At 38.4% G+C, this 12957-nt stretch overlaps 1 protein-coding gene across 3 annotated transcripts in view; it reads right to left on the bottom strand.

The window, feature by feature from the left end:
- Positions 1–1265: 1265 nt before the first annotated feature.
- LOC124170148 overlaps positions 1266–12957 on the bottom strand; it is a 58271-nt gene continuing 46579 nt past the window's right edge. The window contains exons 6-10 of one of the 3 annotated variants that reach the window (XM_046548840.1): positions 8811–9045; positions 6854–7321; positions 4894–5126; positions 4545–4704; positions 1266–1511 (exon numbers count right to left, since the gene is read on the bottom strand). In XM_046548840.1, coding sequence (XP_046404796.1) covers positions 1342–1511; positions 4545–4704; positions 4894–5126; positions 6854–7321; positions 8811–9045 — 1266 coding nt within the window. In that variant the 3' untranslated portion in view covers positions 1266–1341. The remainder of the gene's footprint in view (positions 1512–4544; positions 4705–4893; positions 5127–6853; positions 7322–8810; positions 9046–12957) is intronic. The other 2 variants (XM_046548842.1, XM_046548841.1) reach the window with 2 other exon arrangements.

Here is a 12957-nt window from a genome sequence, read left to right as displayed (position 1 = left end):
CGGGAAAACCTGCTGCATATCACTTAACCCTAATGCGGGCAACATATTTTTCTGACGTAATCGGGCAACGTGAGTCCAATGGACTCTTTTAACTTTTGCTTTTAATTTGAACTATTAAACAGTGAAAAATATTACTTTTCACATCAATTTGTACACATTGTGCACTATAGAATCATTTAACATAAAATTGATTATTGTCTAAATTGTCCACAAATATCCACAGGGAAGAATGACGCCTCGGTAGCTTAATTGGCTAAAGCACCCCAGAGAGAAATGGGTGGTAGAATCCACATGGAACCCACGTGGAGAATTAACGTGGATACCACGTGTTTTTGTTCGTGGAATCAATGTGGAACCCACGTGGAAATTTGGTGGAAAAATTAAAACAGCAGTTGGTGCTGTCCTAAAACCATTAAAACCTCAACCACTCTATATCTAAACCTTCTATATATGTGTCTACGATTTTTCATGTGCTCTCATGGCTGCCTTTCCAAGAATTATATAAAAATAGAATGTGCGATACATTTTCACATAACTAGCGTGGTTTCAGGATGATAAATGAGGCAATGTCACCAGAGAGTTAAGTTCCACAAATTAGAAATTCTGTTAAACATTTCATGCTAATCACCACAAATCCACTTGAAATCAACGTGGATTCCACGTGGGTCCAACCACTCAATATCCACCACCACCAAATATCCACCACTCAACGTGGATTCCACGTGGGTTCCACGTGGATTCCACGTGGAAATTACGGTGGAGATTAGGTGGAAATGTAACGTGGATACCACGTGTTTTTGGTCGTGGAATCAACGTGGAACCCACGTGGAAATTTGGTGGAATCAACGTGGAACCCACGTGGAAATTTGGTGGAATCAACGTGGAATCCACATGGAAATTTGGTGGAATCAACGTGGAAATTTGGTGGAAAAATTAAAATAGCAGTAGGTGCTCCCCCAAAACCATTAAACCCTCGACCACTATGAACCTGTTGCATTGGATTGTACGTATTGGTACTGTGTACCATGCAAATATGCCAAATACACAGGAGCTAATTAGCTAATGTCCTTCCTTATACCATTCCAATGTTGGAATGGTATAAGCTAGAGAATACATAGAGAATGGTCAGGAAGTTTAGAATTCTCACCAAACAATTTTTAGATAGCTCTTGTTGATGATTTCATCCATGTGTATTGCCATGATTTGGTTCATCTAATCAATTTTTAAATAAGTTTTAATGTAAATAATAAGTTTAAATTTAAATGTTTCAAGAATGAGAAAACACTTTATTAGTAAAATATATTAAAAGTTTCTATCTAATACAAATTTTAATAGAACAATTTAAAGTCTTCCATTCAATTCAATATCATCATAATCATCTTCGTCATCATATTCATCATCTTCATCGTCGTCACCTTCCTGCTTCCTTTTCTTAGCGTATTTCCGCCAATTTTTAATGGCCGACTCAGCCACAACCAGATCACTTTCAGGGTGTTTCAACAGAATTGCACCTGAAAAGAAAACCTTTTTTTACTTAGACCATAAAAACTGAAGTGAATAACGGAGGAGAATATACAGGCAGTCCCCGACTTTCGTACACAATGCGTTCCCGAGAACTTGTACGAAAGTCGAATGTACGAAAGTCGAACCATTGACTTCAATACTAATTAGGGGTTACGTACCATAAGAGCGGAATATATATGCACTAAAACTTTTTTTTCCACGGATTTCATTTCAATTCACTAAATTTTAATAATATGTTAATAATATTCCTCAAATCATCTGATTTATTTCGAAAATACGCGGAAACTGTAAATAAAAGTTAAAAAAACAAGAACTCTGTTGGCTATCGAGTGAAACTTCCTCTTGCCGTTTAAACTGACATTCCACTTGTTACGTCCATTATAAATGAAAAGACATATCAAGAAGCATAACCAAATGTAATTGTTGAACCCGCACTCGGGATGCCTTTTAATCTTCACACCAAAATTCGACATCTGGCAGGTGACATTCATGATTGCGTATATCTCGCATGCCATTCAAAAAAGACAAAAGACAAACGGAATTCGGGTGATATTTCGTGCAATACGCAATATCGTTGCTGAAGGTGTACTTCAATTAAACAGCCCTCAAATGAAAAAACACAATTCGAAAGAAGATCTTACTACTTTTATTGAAAGCTATTTGATGATGTCTAGTCAACTTTTTTGAAAAATCTCTCCAATGAAGGCTTTCTTCTTCTCTTGATGAAGGAGCCTAAAGCAAACAGTCGTTCTCCCAAATAAATCACCTAGATTTAGGTCAACTAAAAACAATTCCCTTCATTGTAAACGTTCGTATTGTTCGCATATACTGTCATTTGAAACAATTGAATGTTGGGATGCGCAATAAACATCGCGGGAATTTTTAAAAAATACAGACCAACGTCCGAAAGTCCGAATTTAGCGTACGGAAGTCAAGTAAAAGGTGTCAATTTTGAACGTACGAAAGTGCGAATTGTACGAAAGTCGAGTGTACGAAAGTCGAGAACAGCCTGTATATGTTGAGTCACTTAAAGCTTGCAGCATATATCAAGAATTGTTGTCCCTTTAAATTCAAAATTTATTGGTGAATATTATGGGAATGCCATTGAATTATGTACAGTGAGTCCTCGTTCTACGTCACCCCTTTTAACGTCATTTCGCGATAACGTCACGAAAATTTTGAGACCGTCATTCGTTTATCGCACCTTTGCTTCGCGATAACGTCAGGTCTGGTCAGGTCTTTTAACCTTTTCCCTACCGTACACGTATATATACGTGTGGACGTTTCCTGACCCGGGAGACCACGGGCGTATATGTACGTGTGAGATTTTCCCGTTCAAGAAAACGAAACCCGTATATATACGTTTTCTGGCTCTCCTCCTTTCAGGACGGTCGTGGGTTTAGGTCGCCTTTGTCTCGGGACCCAACGCTTCGGGGTTTAGGATTAACCCTCCGAATCCGGGAGCAGGTACCCGGACCCTTCGTCTTTTATAACCCCTCTCAGCGGTAAGGGACAGCGGTCATACAATTGTTTATAGAGTCAATTTTCGAAATAAATATTTGTTCATTTCTCAAGATATATAAACTAAGAATTGAATTGTTTGTCTTTTGAGCAGCGTTTAGAATTTTTAAATGAAATTCTACGACAAATATTAACTTATAATTCGAGTTATGTATAAACATCAACATGGAAATTGTTGCTGCGTTAAATGCTTTGATAATGGCCTTAGAACTTCGTTTAAAATTTGACAATGCTCAGATAAAAATGAGGAATTATATTCTATGTCTGTAATTTACGTGCAAGCAACAATTATCCATTTGCTAAATACATATAAGCAATACATAAGTTGTCCGCGAAACAATGCCGCAGGTATGGTCGTAAACCCGGAGAGGAGGGAGCACAACTACTCCGAGATAATGCGGAGTCCCACCGTGGAGGGGTCGAAAAAGGTTCAGCAAGACCCTTCTTAACGAATGCCCTCCAAAAAAATGCCCTCCAAAGCTCCTCCGTACCACGAGAAAGAAGAGTCTCTTGGGGCTTGGTACAGCAGTCAAGCTAAGACGAAAACTCCGCGGTCTCGAAAGGGTTAAATTTCGCGCGAGAAAAAATGCGATGCGGCGGGCGTTGCAGGTTGTTCGTTTTGTGGGCGGTAATACAGCCAGTCTAAACGAAGCGTAAAACGGTGTGTTTATTGTCAATTTCGATTACGTTTATAGCAAATTTTCTGCAAAATGAATTCTTAGGTAGGTGCGCAAATGTTAAGTGCGTAAATGTCAAGTAAAGTTTTAGCAAATTTTACTTGACATAACGGTTTCCTGGAACCTGAAAAGTGATTTCTAGGAATTTTTCCGTGTAGAACTCGGAGTATTTGTCGTCACTTTTTTCACCGTGTTCTCAATAATCCTGGTTCCTGTAACTGCGACGATGTTTCAGCGATGATGATGCCCAGGCGATGATGCCCAGGTGACCACCATAGCGAAGCCGAAAAAACAAACGCGGGAAGATACAAAAATGGAGAAGGATGTACGTCGCTGCTGGTACTGCCGTCAATGAAGACAGGGACTCGTGTTAATGCCATAGTTTGGCATTCCCATCGTAAGAAATGGCCCAAATATGATACGCTAAAATTTTTTCGCGTAGGAATTGTGAGGTCTAGGAGCCGATATTCACTTTTTACATTGTTTCTTATGGGATACTGTGCCTCGATTAACGTCATTTCGTTTATCGTCACATTTTTCAGGAACGGTAAGTGACGTTAAACGAGGACTCACTGTATAAAGAAAAGAGTATGCTGGTTAAATATCATTAAATTTGATTATCATGGTGGCATCCTGATAATATGCAAAGGGTAAGATATTCTCTGAAGGATGATGAAAAATAATCTTATTGTTACGATTTAAAAATGATAATCAAATAAACTGAAGCTCACTATAGCATACATTAAATATTTATATCAACAGATATTTGCCCAATAATGAGCAAGCTATTTAACTTAATCTCAATCATCTTTAGCTACTCACCAAGAATTACTTCTTTCAAGCGAAGTTTATTAAATGCCTCTTTTGGAGGTTTGCCATTATAATTGAATTCTACTGCAAGTTTATTTGTCATAATTTTTCCCATCATTACAGATATAGATTTTGCATCATCTTGCAGTACATAGCAGCTTAGGTAGTCCATCTAATAATAGAAATATATATATATATATATATATATCAGAGTATACCTTCTCATATCACCAAATTTGTAAAATTAAAATTTGAAATTGAATAAAAAAGCAGAATAACATCAGCAACATGTGTTAAGTTATAACTTTCAGTCGTTTGGTCTATGAAATTAAATCATGTAATGCATAACATTTATACATACAGTAGCAGCAAAGTTTGACTTATTGTCCAGGAATCTTTCCACTTTCTCCAGTTTGGCGTGAGATGTCACCGGAAAGGGTGGCAGGTTCGGAGGTCTTTCGACTCTCTTCAATGCAGGAGTTAATGTCCTATTTGTCTGGGCCTGATTCACTACCAGGATGTCCATTTTGCTGTTTAGCAAACTAATCATTTTTCTCTGGCTTCCTAGTTCCCTGAGAACAACATCCAAAGTACCTAAGACATAAAATTGAAATATTATTCATTAATTACATGTGGAAAGTAGCATTCGTTTAATATTAATAATTATTTTCTGGGGTGGCTCACATCAATCTCATAAAATTTTTAAAATACAAAAACAGGCAATTAGGGCTATTCTCAATCTACCCTATAGGGAGTCATGCAGGGCACATTTTCAATCCTTACAAATTATGCCTCTTACTGCCTTGTATGTACAGTGGAACCTCGTTAAAGCGAGTACGGGCTATAGCGACACCCCCGCTATTACGAGAGATAGCCGATGCACCGTCAATTGACCCTATAATAAGCGTGTTAAAAAATTCGTTTTTACGAGACCCTTTCGGTGTTGGCTCTCGCCATAGCGAGGGTTTCACCGCCGGAAGACTTTCATCAAGACTCCTTAACCTCTGTAATTGCCAGCGATCTGTTAGAAATGAAGTTAATGGAGTGCTCAGTCTCAAATTTACGTGGTAAACTGTCGTTCGATAAATATAATGATTGACGAAGCAATGCTTTGCATGATTTTTATTCAGTGCGGCGCTTATAAATTGTTTGAATAGTTAGTCGTTATTTGAGTAAGGAAATTTAGTGATGCAAAAAAAACATCGCCTTTCGTCTGGATTTATGCTTACGTTTATCGGATAGATCTTTATCTGTCGCCGCACCACTCCTGTTCCTGTATATCTGTTTGCAACAGGTATATTGGCTATTATTAGCTCCACCACCGGTAATGCGACAATTCGCTATAGCAAGTGTTTACTAGTGCACCGTGGGGTGTCGTTATATCGAGGTTGCACTGTATTTAATTTAATAATGTATGTCAAAAAAAAATTTGAACTCATTTGATCTAAACTGTCAAATACACCAAATAAACACCCGACAAAAACATGATATACATATTGAACCGAGGTCATCTAAACTTGCTAGTGAAGGACCATATCATAAAGGGGCCAAACTTTTTAACTTACTACCACCAGATATTAAAGCAATCCAAAATAGCAACTCATTCAAGCACAAATTAAAAACGCTTATATATCAAAATTCAATTTATTCACTAGATGAGTACTACGACTTGTGTAAAAAATATGCTAAAATAAGCTAAAATATGTACCACTGTCATCTGTCCTTAATGTTTTTATCTCATGTGTTGTTTGTCCACTATATGACATTTTCTATGTTACATTGTAACCAAACAGAAATAAAATTATTATTATGATCCTTTTTCCCTCTTGCTATCTTACAAGGATTGTTCACAGTGAACGGACCAAGTCAAGTTCAACTGTGTTTTGTTGTTACTTCCGTTATTATTCTATTGAAAGGAACCGTCGGACAATATGACAGGTGTCCAGGATGACTGACTTTTGTATTTTTGGTAGAGTTTTCTCCAAGTTTAGCTTTTTTAGCTGGTGTAGAACTTCGCACGGTGTGATTCCTATCGTTGTTATCACTATTGGGCATATAACTACTGACTGCATCTTCCACAAGTCTTTGATCTCTGCTGCAAGTTCTGCATATTTGTCAATTTTGGTGGATTGTGCCTTCTGTACATTATGGTTTAAGGGAATTGTCACGTCTATGAGGGTGGTGTGCCGTTTTATTTTGTCTATTATAACTATGTCTGGTCTATTGTTTTTAATTGCTCGGTCAGTTTTTATTTTTGCATTCCAGTATAATTAATTTTAATTATTATTATTATTAATTAAAAAAGCAAATGTTAAGATTACCTTGCAAATCATCGACATTTTGTAGGGGTTGGCCAGTATCATTTCCGCCAATTTCTTCTGCAGATGCGTCTTCACCAGAGAAAGTCTGAAAATCACTGCTCCTTATTTTCTGCCTTTTTGCATTGACTGGCTCATCATTTTCCATCGATTCGCCCTTTCTTTTGTTACTACACCCAATTCCTGTCTTTTGAATTGTGCTTTCAGCCTTCCTCCTTCCACTAGCAGTTGAAGTTGACGGCTGGTTATTATCAGCCTTCTTCATATGATATTTGGGAACTGCTATTTCCTTGTCAAGAAAATGTGGCGGTGGTTTCACTTTCTTTGAATTATGACTATATTCATCCTCTTCAGAGGATGATTCATCATATCTCCTCTTTCTGTGTCTCCTCCTCTTGCCACATTCGTCACTCTCAAGGTTTGACGTCTCTCCAGCAAGCCTTGCCCCTTGCCTTGCTTCTGGATATGAGGCTGCAATTAAAATCCAGACATTAAGGGCCGTATTCTTAGTCGACCCTACATATCCGTCCCTACATAACACAAGGCCCCTACATGCATGTCTGCATGTATGCATCATGCATGTATGTATCATGTATGCATGTCAAAGATAATATAAAAGATCTCACTACCAATGCTCAAGTGCACGGACACTCCACTCGCCATAGTGGAGATGTACATATGTACTGCCACTCCACGGCAATGTACAATAAGAGCCCTTTTCACATGGCTATCAAGGTTTATAATGCTCTGCCGTCAACCATAAAAAAAGCTTCTACAAAGGCAATTTTCAAATCTAATCTTAAACTCTTTCTAGTCAACAAAGGCTATTATAGCACAACTCAGTTTCTAGAGGAATCTGCCTACCACAGAAGTGTCTGATTCTGATTATGTATGTATTTATTTTTGTGTATGACATGTCCTATATTTTACAATGTAAAGTCCTGGGACCAATAAAATTATTATTATTATTATTACATGCGTTTCTCAGTCGACCCTACATAGGTGGTGGGGGGTAATTCCGTCGTCAAGTTCCCTGAGATGACGTAGATGATGGCGCAGCGCCAATTTTCCACTCTGGTGGCGCAATGGGAACTAACTATGAAAGTAAGAAAAGACGTCCGATAATTTTTGGGTGTATCGTTAGGGTAACGGCTCAAGGTAAATAAACAATAGGTGTCGTCCGCCAGGTCGTGTCGGTACCTTAATAATCGCTACAAATACTCTCATATCGAGCCAAAAGTAGAACCTAATTGTCTTTAAATTACTTCAAAAGCGGTCAGTACAAGATAGTAATAAGTACGGAGCAAATATGAGCATTGACGTGGGAAATTACGTTGCATCATCAAGGTTCGTCATTCGCTTTCACCTTCCGTAGAAAAGTTTATTATGTGGCAAATAGTGGCATGAAAATACGTTTTCTATGGTTATATGTAAACGAAGTATTTTAGTTTCCTAAAAGTATACCAAGTGCCAAACGTGAAAAATATTATTATATATTCGTTGAAATAAGGTGCATGTATACCGCTGAATTGTTCTTATTAGTTCAGTCAATTTTATAATTTATTTAACTTGGTGGTTATAAAGTGGTAGTATTATTACATTTCCGCTGTGTGTACTGTACCTACATTTTAAAATGGCTTGTGTGAGGTCGTCTCCCTTAATATCCATTGTAACGTAGATTCTTTAATCGAAGTGATCAGCAGACGAAATTTGGCCTCCATGTTTTTGTAGGGTGTAGGGTTGGTTCGGGTACCCTACATCAAGTAGGGCCCGTGTAGTTCGAAAAACGGCCATATGTAGGGCTTGATTTGGCGTATGTAGGGTGAGATCCGTTTATGTAGGGGCTGATGACGTATCCAGGGTCGGTTGACCCTACAGGGTCGACTAAGAATACGGCCCTAAAAGATAAGAAAATACAAACAGGATTTAAAGAAATAACTCAAGCTTAGCCTTGACTTACCATAATATCGTTTCAAAATTGCTGAGTGAAGAGTCCAGTCACTCTGCGGACCAGTCTCCTTCCTTGCCATTTTTGTTACAAGATTTGGAGGAGTACTTTGTGGAGGCCAGTATATTTGTACTTCCTCTTTTGCTGTAGGAGGTCCATCTTTTTCAGAAAAATGAATCCACTTAGTTGGTGCAGCAAAAAACTCTACACCATCAACATCCTCACCTTGAAACTTCACCACCACAAACTGAAAAAAGGTGATAGTGACATAAGTAAAAATTAGATTAATAGATAATTTAAATTTGTTGGCATTCATACATTTATGAATTACTGCTGCAAATATGATACATGTTAGTTTACCTCACAATGAAATGTCAGAAAGAACAAAGAAGAGGAATGCAAAGGAATCCGTCATCATCATCAGGTAGTAAAACACATTTGGATTGGACATCATTGAAGTCATCTGTCATCAAGTCTGTTAACTTTAACCCTTTCGCGTCGGACCTTCGTTGAAGGAAATTCTTCCTCAATACGAGTCTCTTGAAAGTTTTCTTTACTCCTCTGTACGAAGCCTTTCCGTGTCGACTAAAGGCAGTGGGTCCCTCCCGAAACATTTTTGGACCCAACTCGGTGGGGCGCCTATCCTTTTCCAAGGCCTCTGTCCCAGACCCCAGAAGGATTAAAAGCCCCTTCCAAGCACAAGTCCGCGGTCAACTAGCTAAAATATTAACGCAGAATATATGCAAATACTTGTTGTTCGTATCGATTTTTTTTCAATTCAAAATGAATTTCGTGTTTTATTCTGAGCGTGCAGAAATTTTAAACGAAGTTCTAACGTTTATACAGACGGATTTGGTATATTTAGTAGTTGTTCTATAACTCTGTTGATATTAACGTTAGAATTTCGTTTGAAATTTCCATGTGGTCAGCAAAAGAAGATGAATTAATTTCTAGCATTGGATTTCAAAAGTAAGCAACAAATATTTTTTTGGAAAACACACTGCAAATAACAGTAGTTGACCGCGTGGAGAGGATAGGAGAGGGTCGACCTGAGCGGCCGAAGAAGGGGCTGGGCTCGCGCTAAGGCAGATCACAAGGGGCGACCGCGTCCGTGGGTCTATTGTGTCCGCCACGGTCCCTTTTTTCGACCTGTGCCGCACAGGCGCTGCATTCATTGGTTAGGGTAAGAACATTCTGAACGCACTGGTGTGGCCTTCGTAGTTGAGGAAAAAAAATCCTCGCCGCACAGGTGCGGGATTCAGCACGAAAGGGTTAAGTATGCCCAACTTAGATGAGTTTAAAGGATAATGATAGAAATCATCCTGCCGAAGGAAACTTGTTTCCAACAAGTATCACTTTTCCTTCCTGACTATGCACAATATTTTAAATGATAATAATATCACCGGACTTTGTTCTGCAGCATGAATCATACTTTCTTTTAGTATTGTAAGTTATCCTATGATATTTTAACTTTTTGTACTGGATTCCTGGCACATCTTCAAGGGGATTTTTAAGTTTATGGATTAATTTAACATCATTTTGTGGCTCACTCAGAATCTTTTTCCTATCATCTCTTTGAAGTTGGGTTGACATGGGTAGAGCACATCAGCAAATTGCGCAGCAAGCTCAGTTCAACATGCTTTCTCATAAGAAGCATCAGGAACACGGTAAATAATGATGTCTTATTGTCCATTTACTATAGTGAATTTTACTCGCACATTATTTTCAGTGTCCTGTTTTGGGGTTCCTCTCCCCATTCTTCTGAAATCTTTAAAATTCAGAAGCGAATTATAAGGCTGATGTGCAATGCCCCCTATGATTCACCTTGTCGTCCCTTGTTCAAGAAACTGGACATATTACCACTACCATGTGTGTATATTTTTCATTTACTTGCTTACACAAAAAGAAATCTATGTATTTCATTACATTAAGAACCGTGATGTCCACCATCATTCCACGAGGCAAATTGACCAGCTGCATGTTTCGTATGTGCGCACCAAGAATACCAGCGCTGGTCCAAATTGTATGGGCCTTCAATTCTACAATAAATTGCCACCTGAACTTAAGGCACCATCAAGTGTCACTACTTTTAAGACCAACCTACTTAAATATTTGAAATTAAGAATGTATTATTCTGTAGATGAATTCTTAAACAAAGTTTGATGTATCCTGCATCATTGTATATTTGTATTTATTGTATATATATTTTTTTATCTTGACGTGTCCTATATCCAGTGCACCCTTTGTACTTCTAGATCTCTGGACAAATAAACATTATTATTATTATTATTATTATTATGTTCCCTGAATGCTAGCTGTTGCAGTGGTTTGTGACCAGATCGGAGAGATTCTTTCAATGATTCCAATTTATTTTCAAATTTAAACGTTGAAAATTCCTCCAAAGCGCCATGTTCACGACATTCATTTCCTAAATGCTTTAGTGAATGGACATTATACGAGATGAAACGTTTGCCATAGGTTGATGCACAACACTTAACAAATGCCTCCAAAAATTCTTCTGCCTTCTCAATGTTCTCATTTTGCTGGACATGATAAGGGCTTGCTAGAATTAAAAATGGCACAATGGAGAAGTAAAAACTGCTTGTAAATGTTCACATTAAATGCTCTATGTTTGAAAACTAACATGCCATCATAACAGTGAAGGCGTCTCCACTCTGTTCCCTTATAAAGTTTCCACTCCTGAAGGTTTCTTGGGGGTCTATTAAATTCACATGGAAAGCATGACTTGATTGACACAAGTTTGTCAGAAATTTCAGAGAATGCATTTCTATTTAGTTTCCATGGACCTGGCCCCAAAATCCATGCTCCTACAAGCCTCTTGAAAACTCCCCCGTACACTAAATGGAAGCTATCCAATCAGAACTGAGAAACCATACCAGTTCCAATTTGTTCCAATGGAGTTCTCCATTCACCATTATCATGATCATCAATATCTGCACCAGGAGCATGAAGATGGTGTTCTAGTTGGTCTCTTCTCTGAAAAGATTCATCTGTGCGAAGAGGACAATTAAGCTCTGCATATGTCACTCGGTCTTCCACCCACTCACCAATCACAGTACACTTTTCACATGCAGCATATCCAGTGTGACCATTGCATTGTTTAACGAAAGCTCTGGCAGGAGCATCAAGAATATAGTGACGAATGCGAAAAGGAAAAATCCTTCCATCATATTCATAACCTCCTTCCATGAGCTCCCCAGCCTCTTTCACAAAATCATTCAGGAACATATTTAAATTTTCATGCTTACCTTTACCACAAAAAACTGCGATTGGAAAAGGCACCAGATATTTACCAGCAAGACACCCCAAAATAGGCCAAAACTCGGTTCTAGAGCTGACGTGAAGAGGAAGTCCATCTATGTTTATATCTATTATAATTTCCTGGTGTGAATGCAGGTATTTCCAAGTCAAAATTTTATTTAAACTTTCACGAATTCCTCTGTACCACGAATTGCCATTTCCTATGCTTTTGATTGGGATGCTCTTTGGTGTGTTGAAAAGAGTTTTATAGCTAGAAGGCAGAATAGGATCATCATCACTGGTCAACAATCCTAGGATTGGTTTGACGCAGTTCTCCACTCTATTCTCCTATCAGCTAATCTTTTCACTCCTACGTATTTCTTCTCTTTCACATCTCTCTTTACTTGTTCCATATATTTTGTTCGAGGTCTTCCTTTTCCATTCTTGCCTTCCACCTGTCCTTCGACGATTGTCTTCATCAGGCCATCATGTCTCAAAGTGTGGCCTTAAAGGTTGTTCCGTCTTCTAATTAAGGTTTTCATGAGGCTTCTCTTCTCTCCTACCCTTCTTAGGACTTCCTCGTTACTAACTCGGTCGATCCATTTGATTTTCATCATTCTTCTGTAGCACCACATTTCAAAGGCCTCTATCCTTGCTTTCTCCGCTGCGGTCATTGTCCATGCCTCACTTCCGTATAGGAGCATACTCCAGATGTAGGTTCTTATGAATTGTTTCTTTACATCCATATTTAAGTTTCCCGCTGTAAGCAGGTCTCTCTTTTGGTGGAATGCTCTCTTCGCCTGGGCTATTCTGCTGATAATTTCTTTCTTGCTTCTCCCGTCACTAGTTATCTTGCTTCCCAAATAACAGAATTCATCCACTTCTATCAGTTTTGCCT

The sequence above is a fragment of the Ischnura elegans genome, chromosome 13 (assembly GCF_921293095.1).
Source record: "Ischnura elegans chromosome 13, ioIscEleg1.1, whole genome shotgun sequence".
Classification (NCBI taxonomy): domain Eukaryota; kingdom Metazoa; phylum Arthropoda; class Insecta; order Odonata; family Coenagrionidae; genus Ischnura; species Ischnura elegans.
This window is presented reverse-complemented; position numbering and strand designations above follow the sequence as displayed.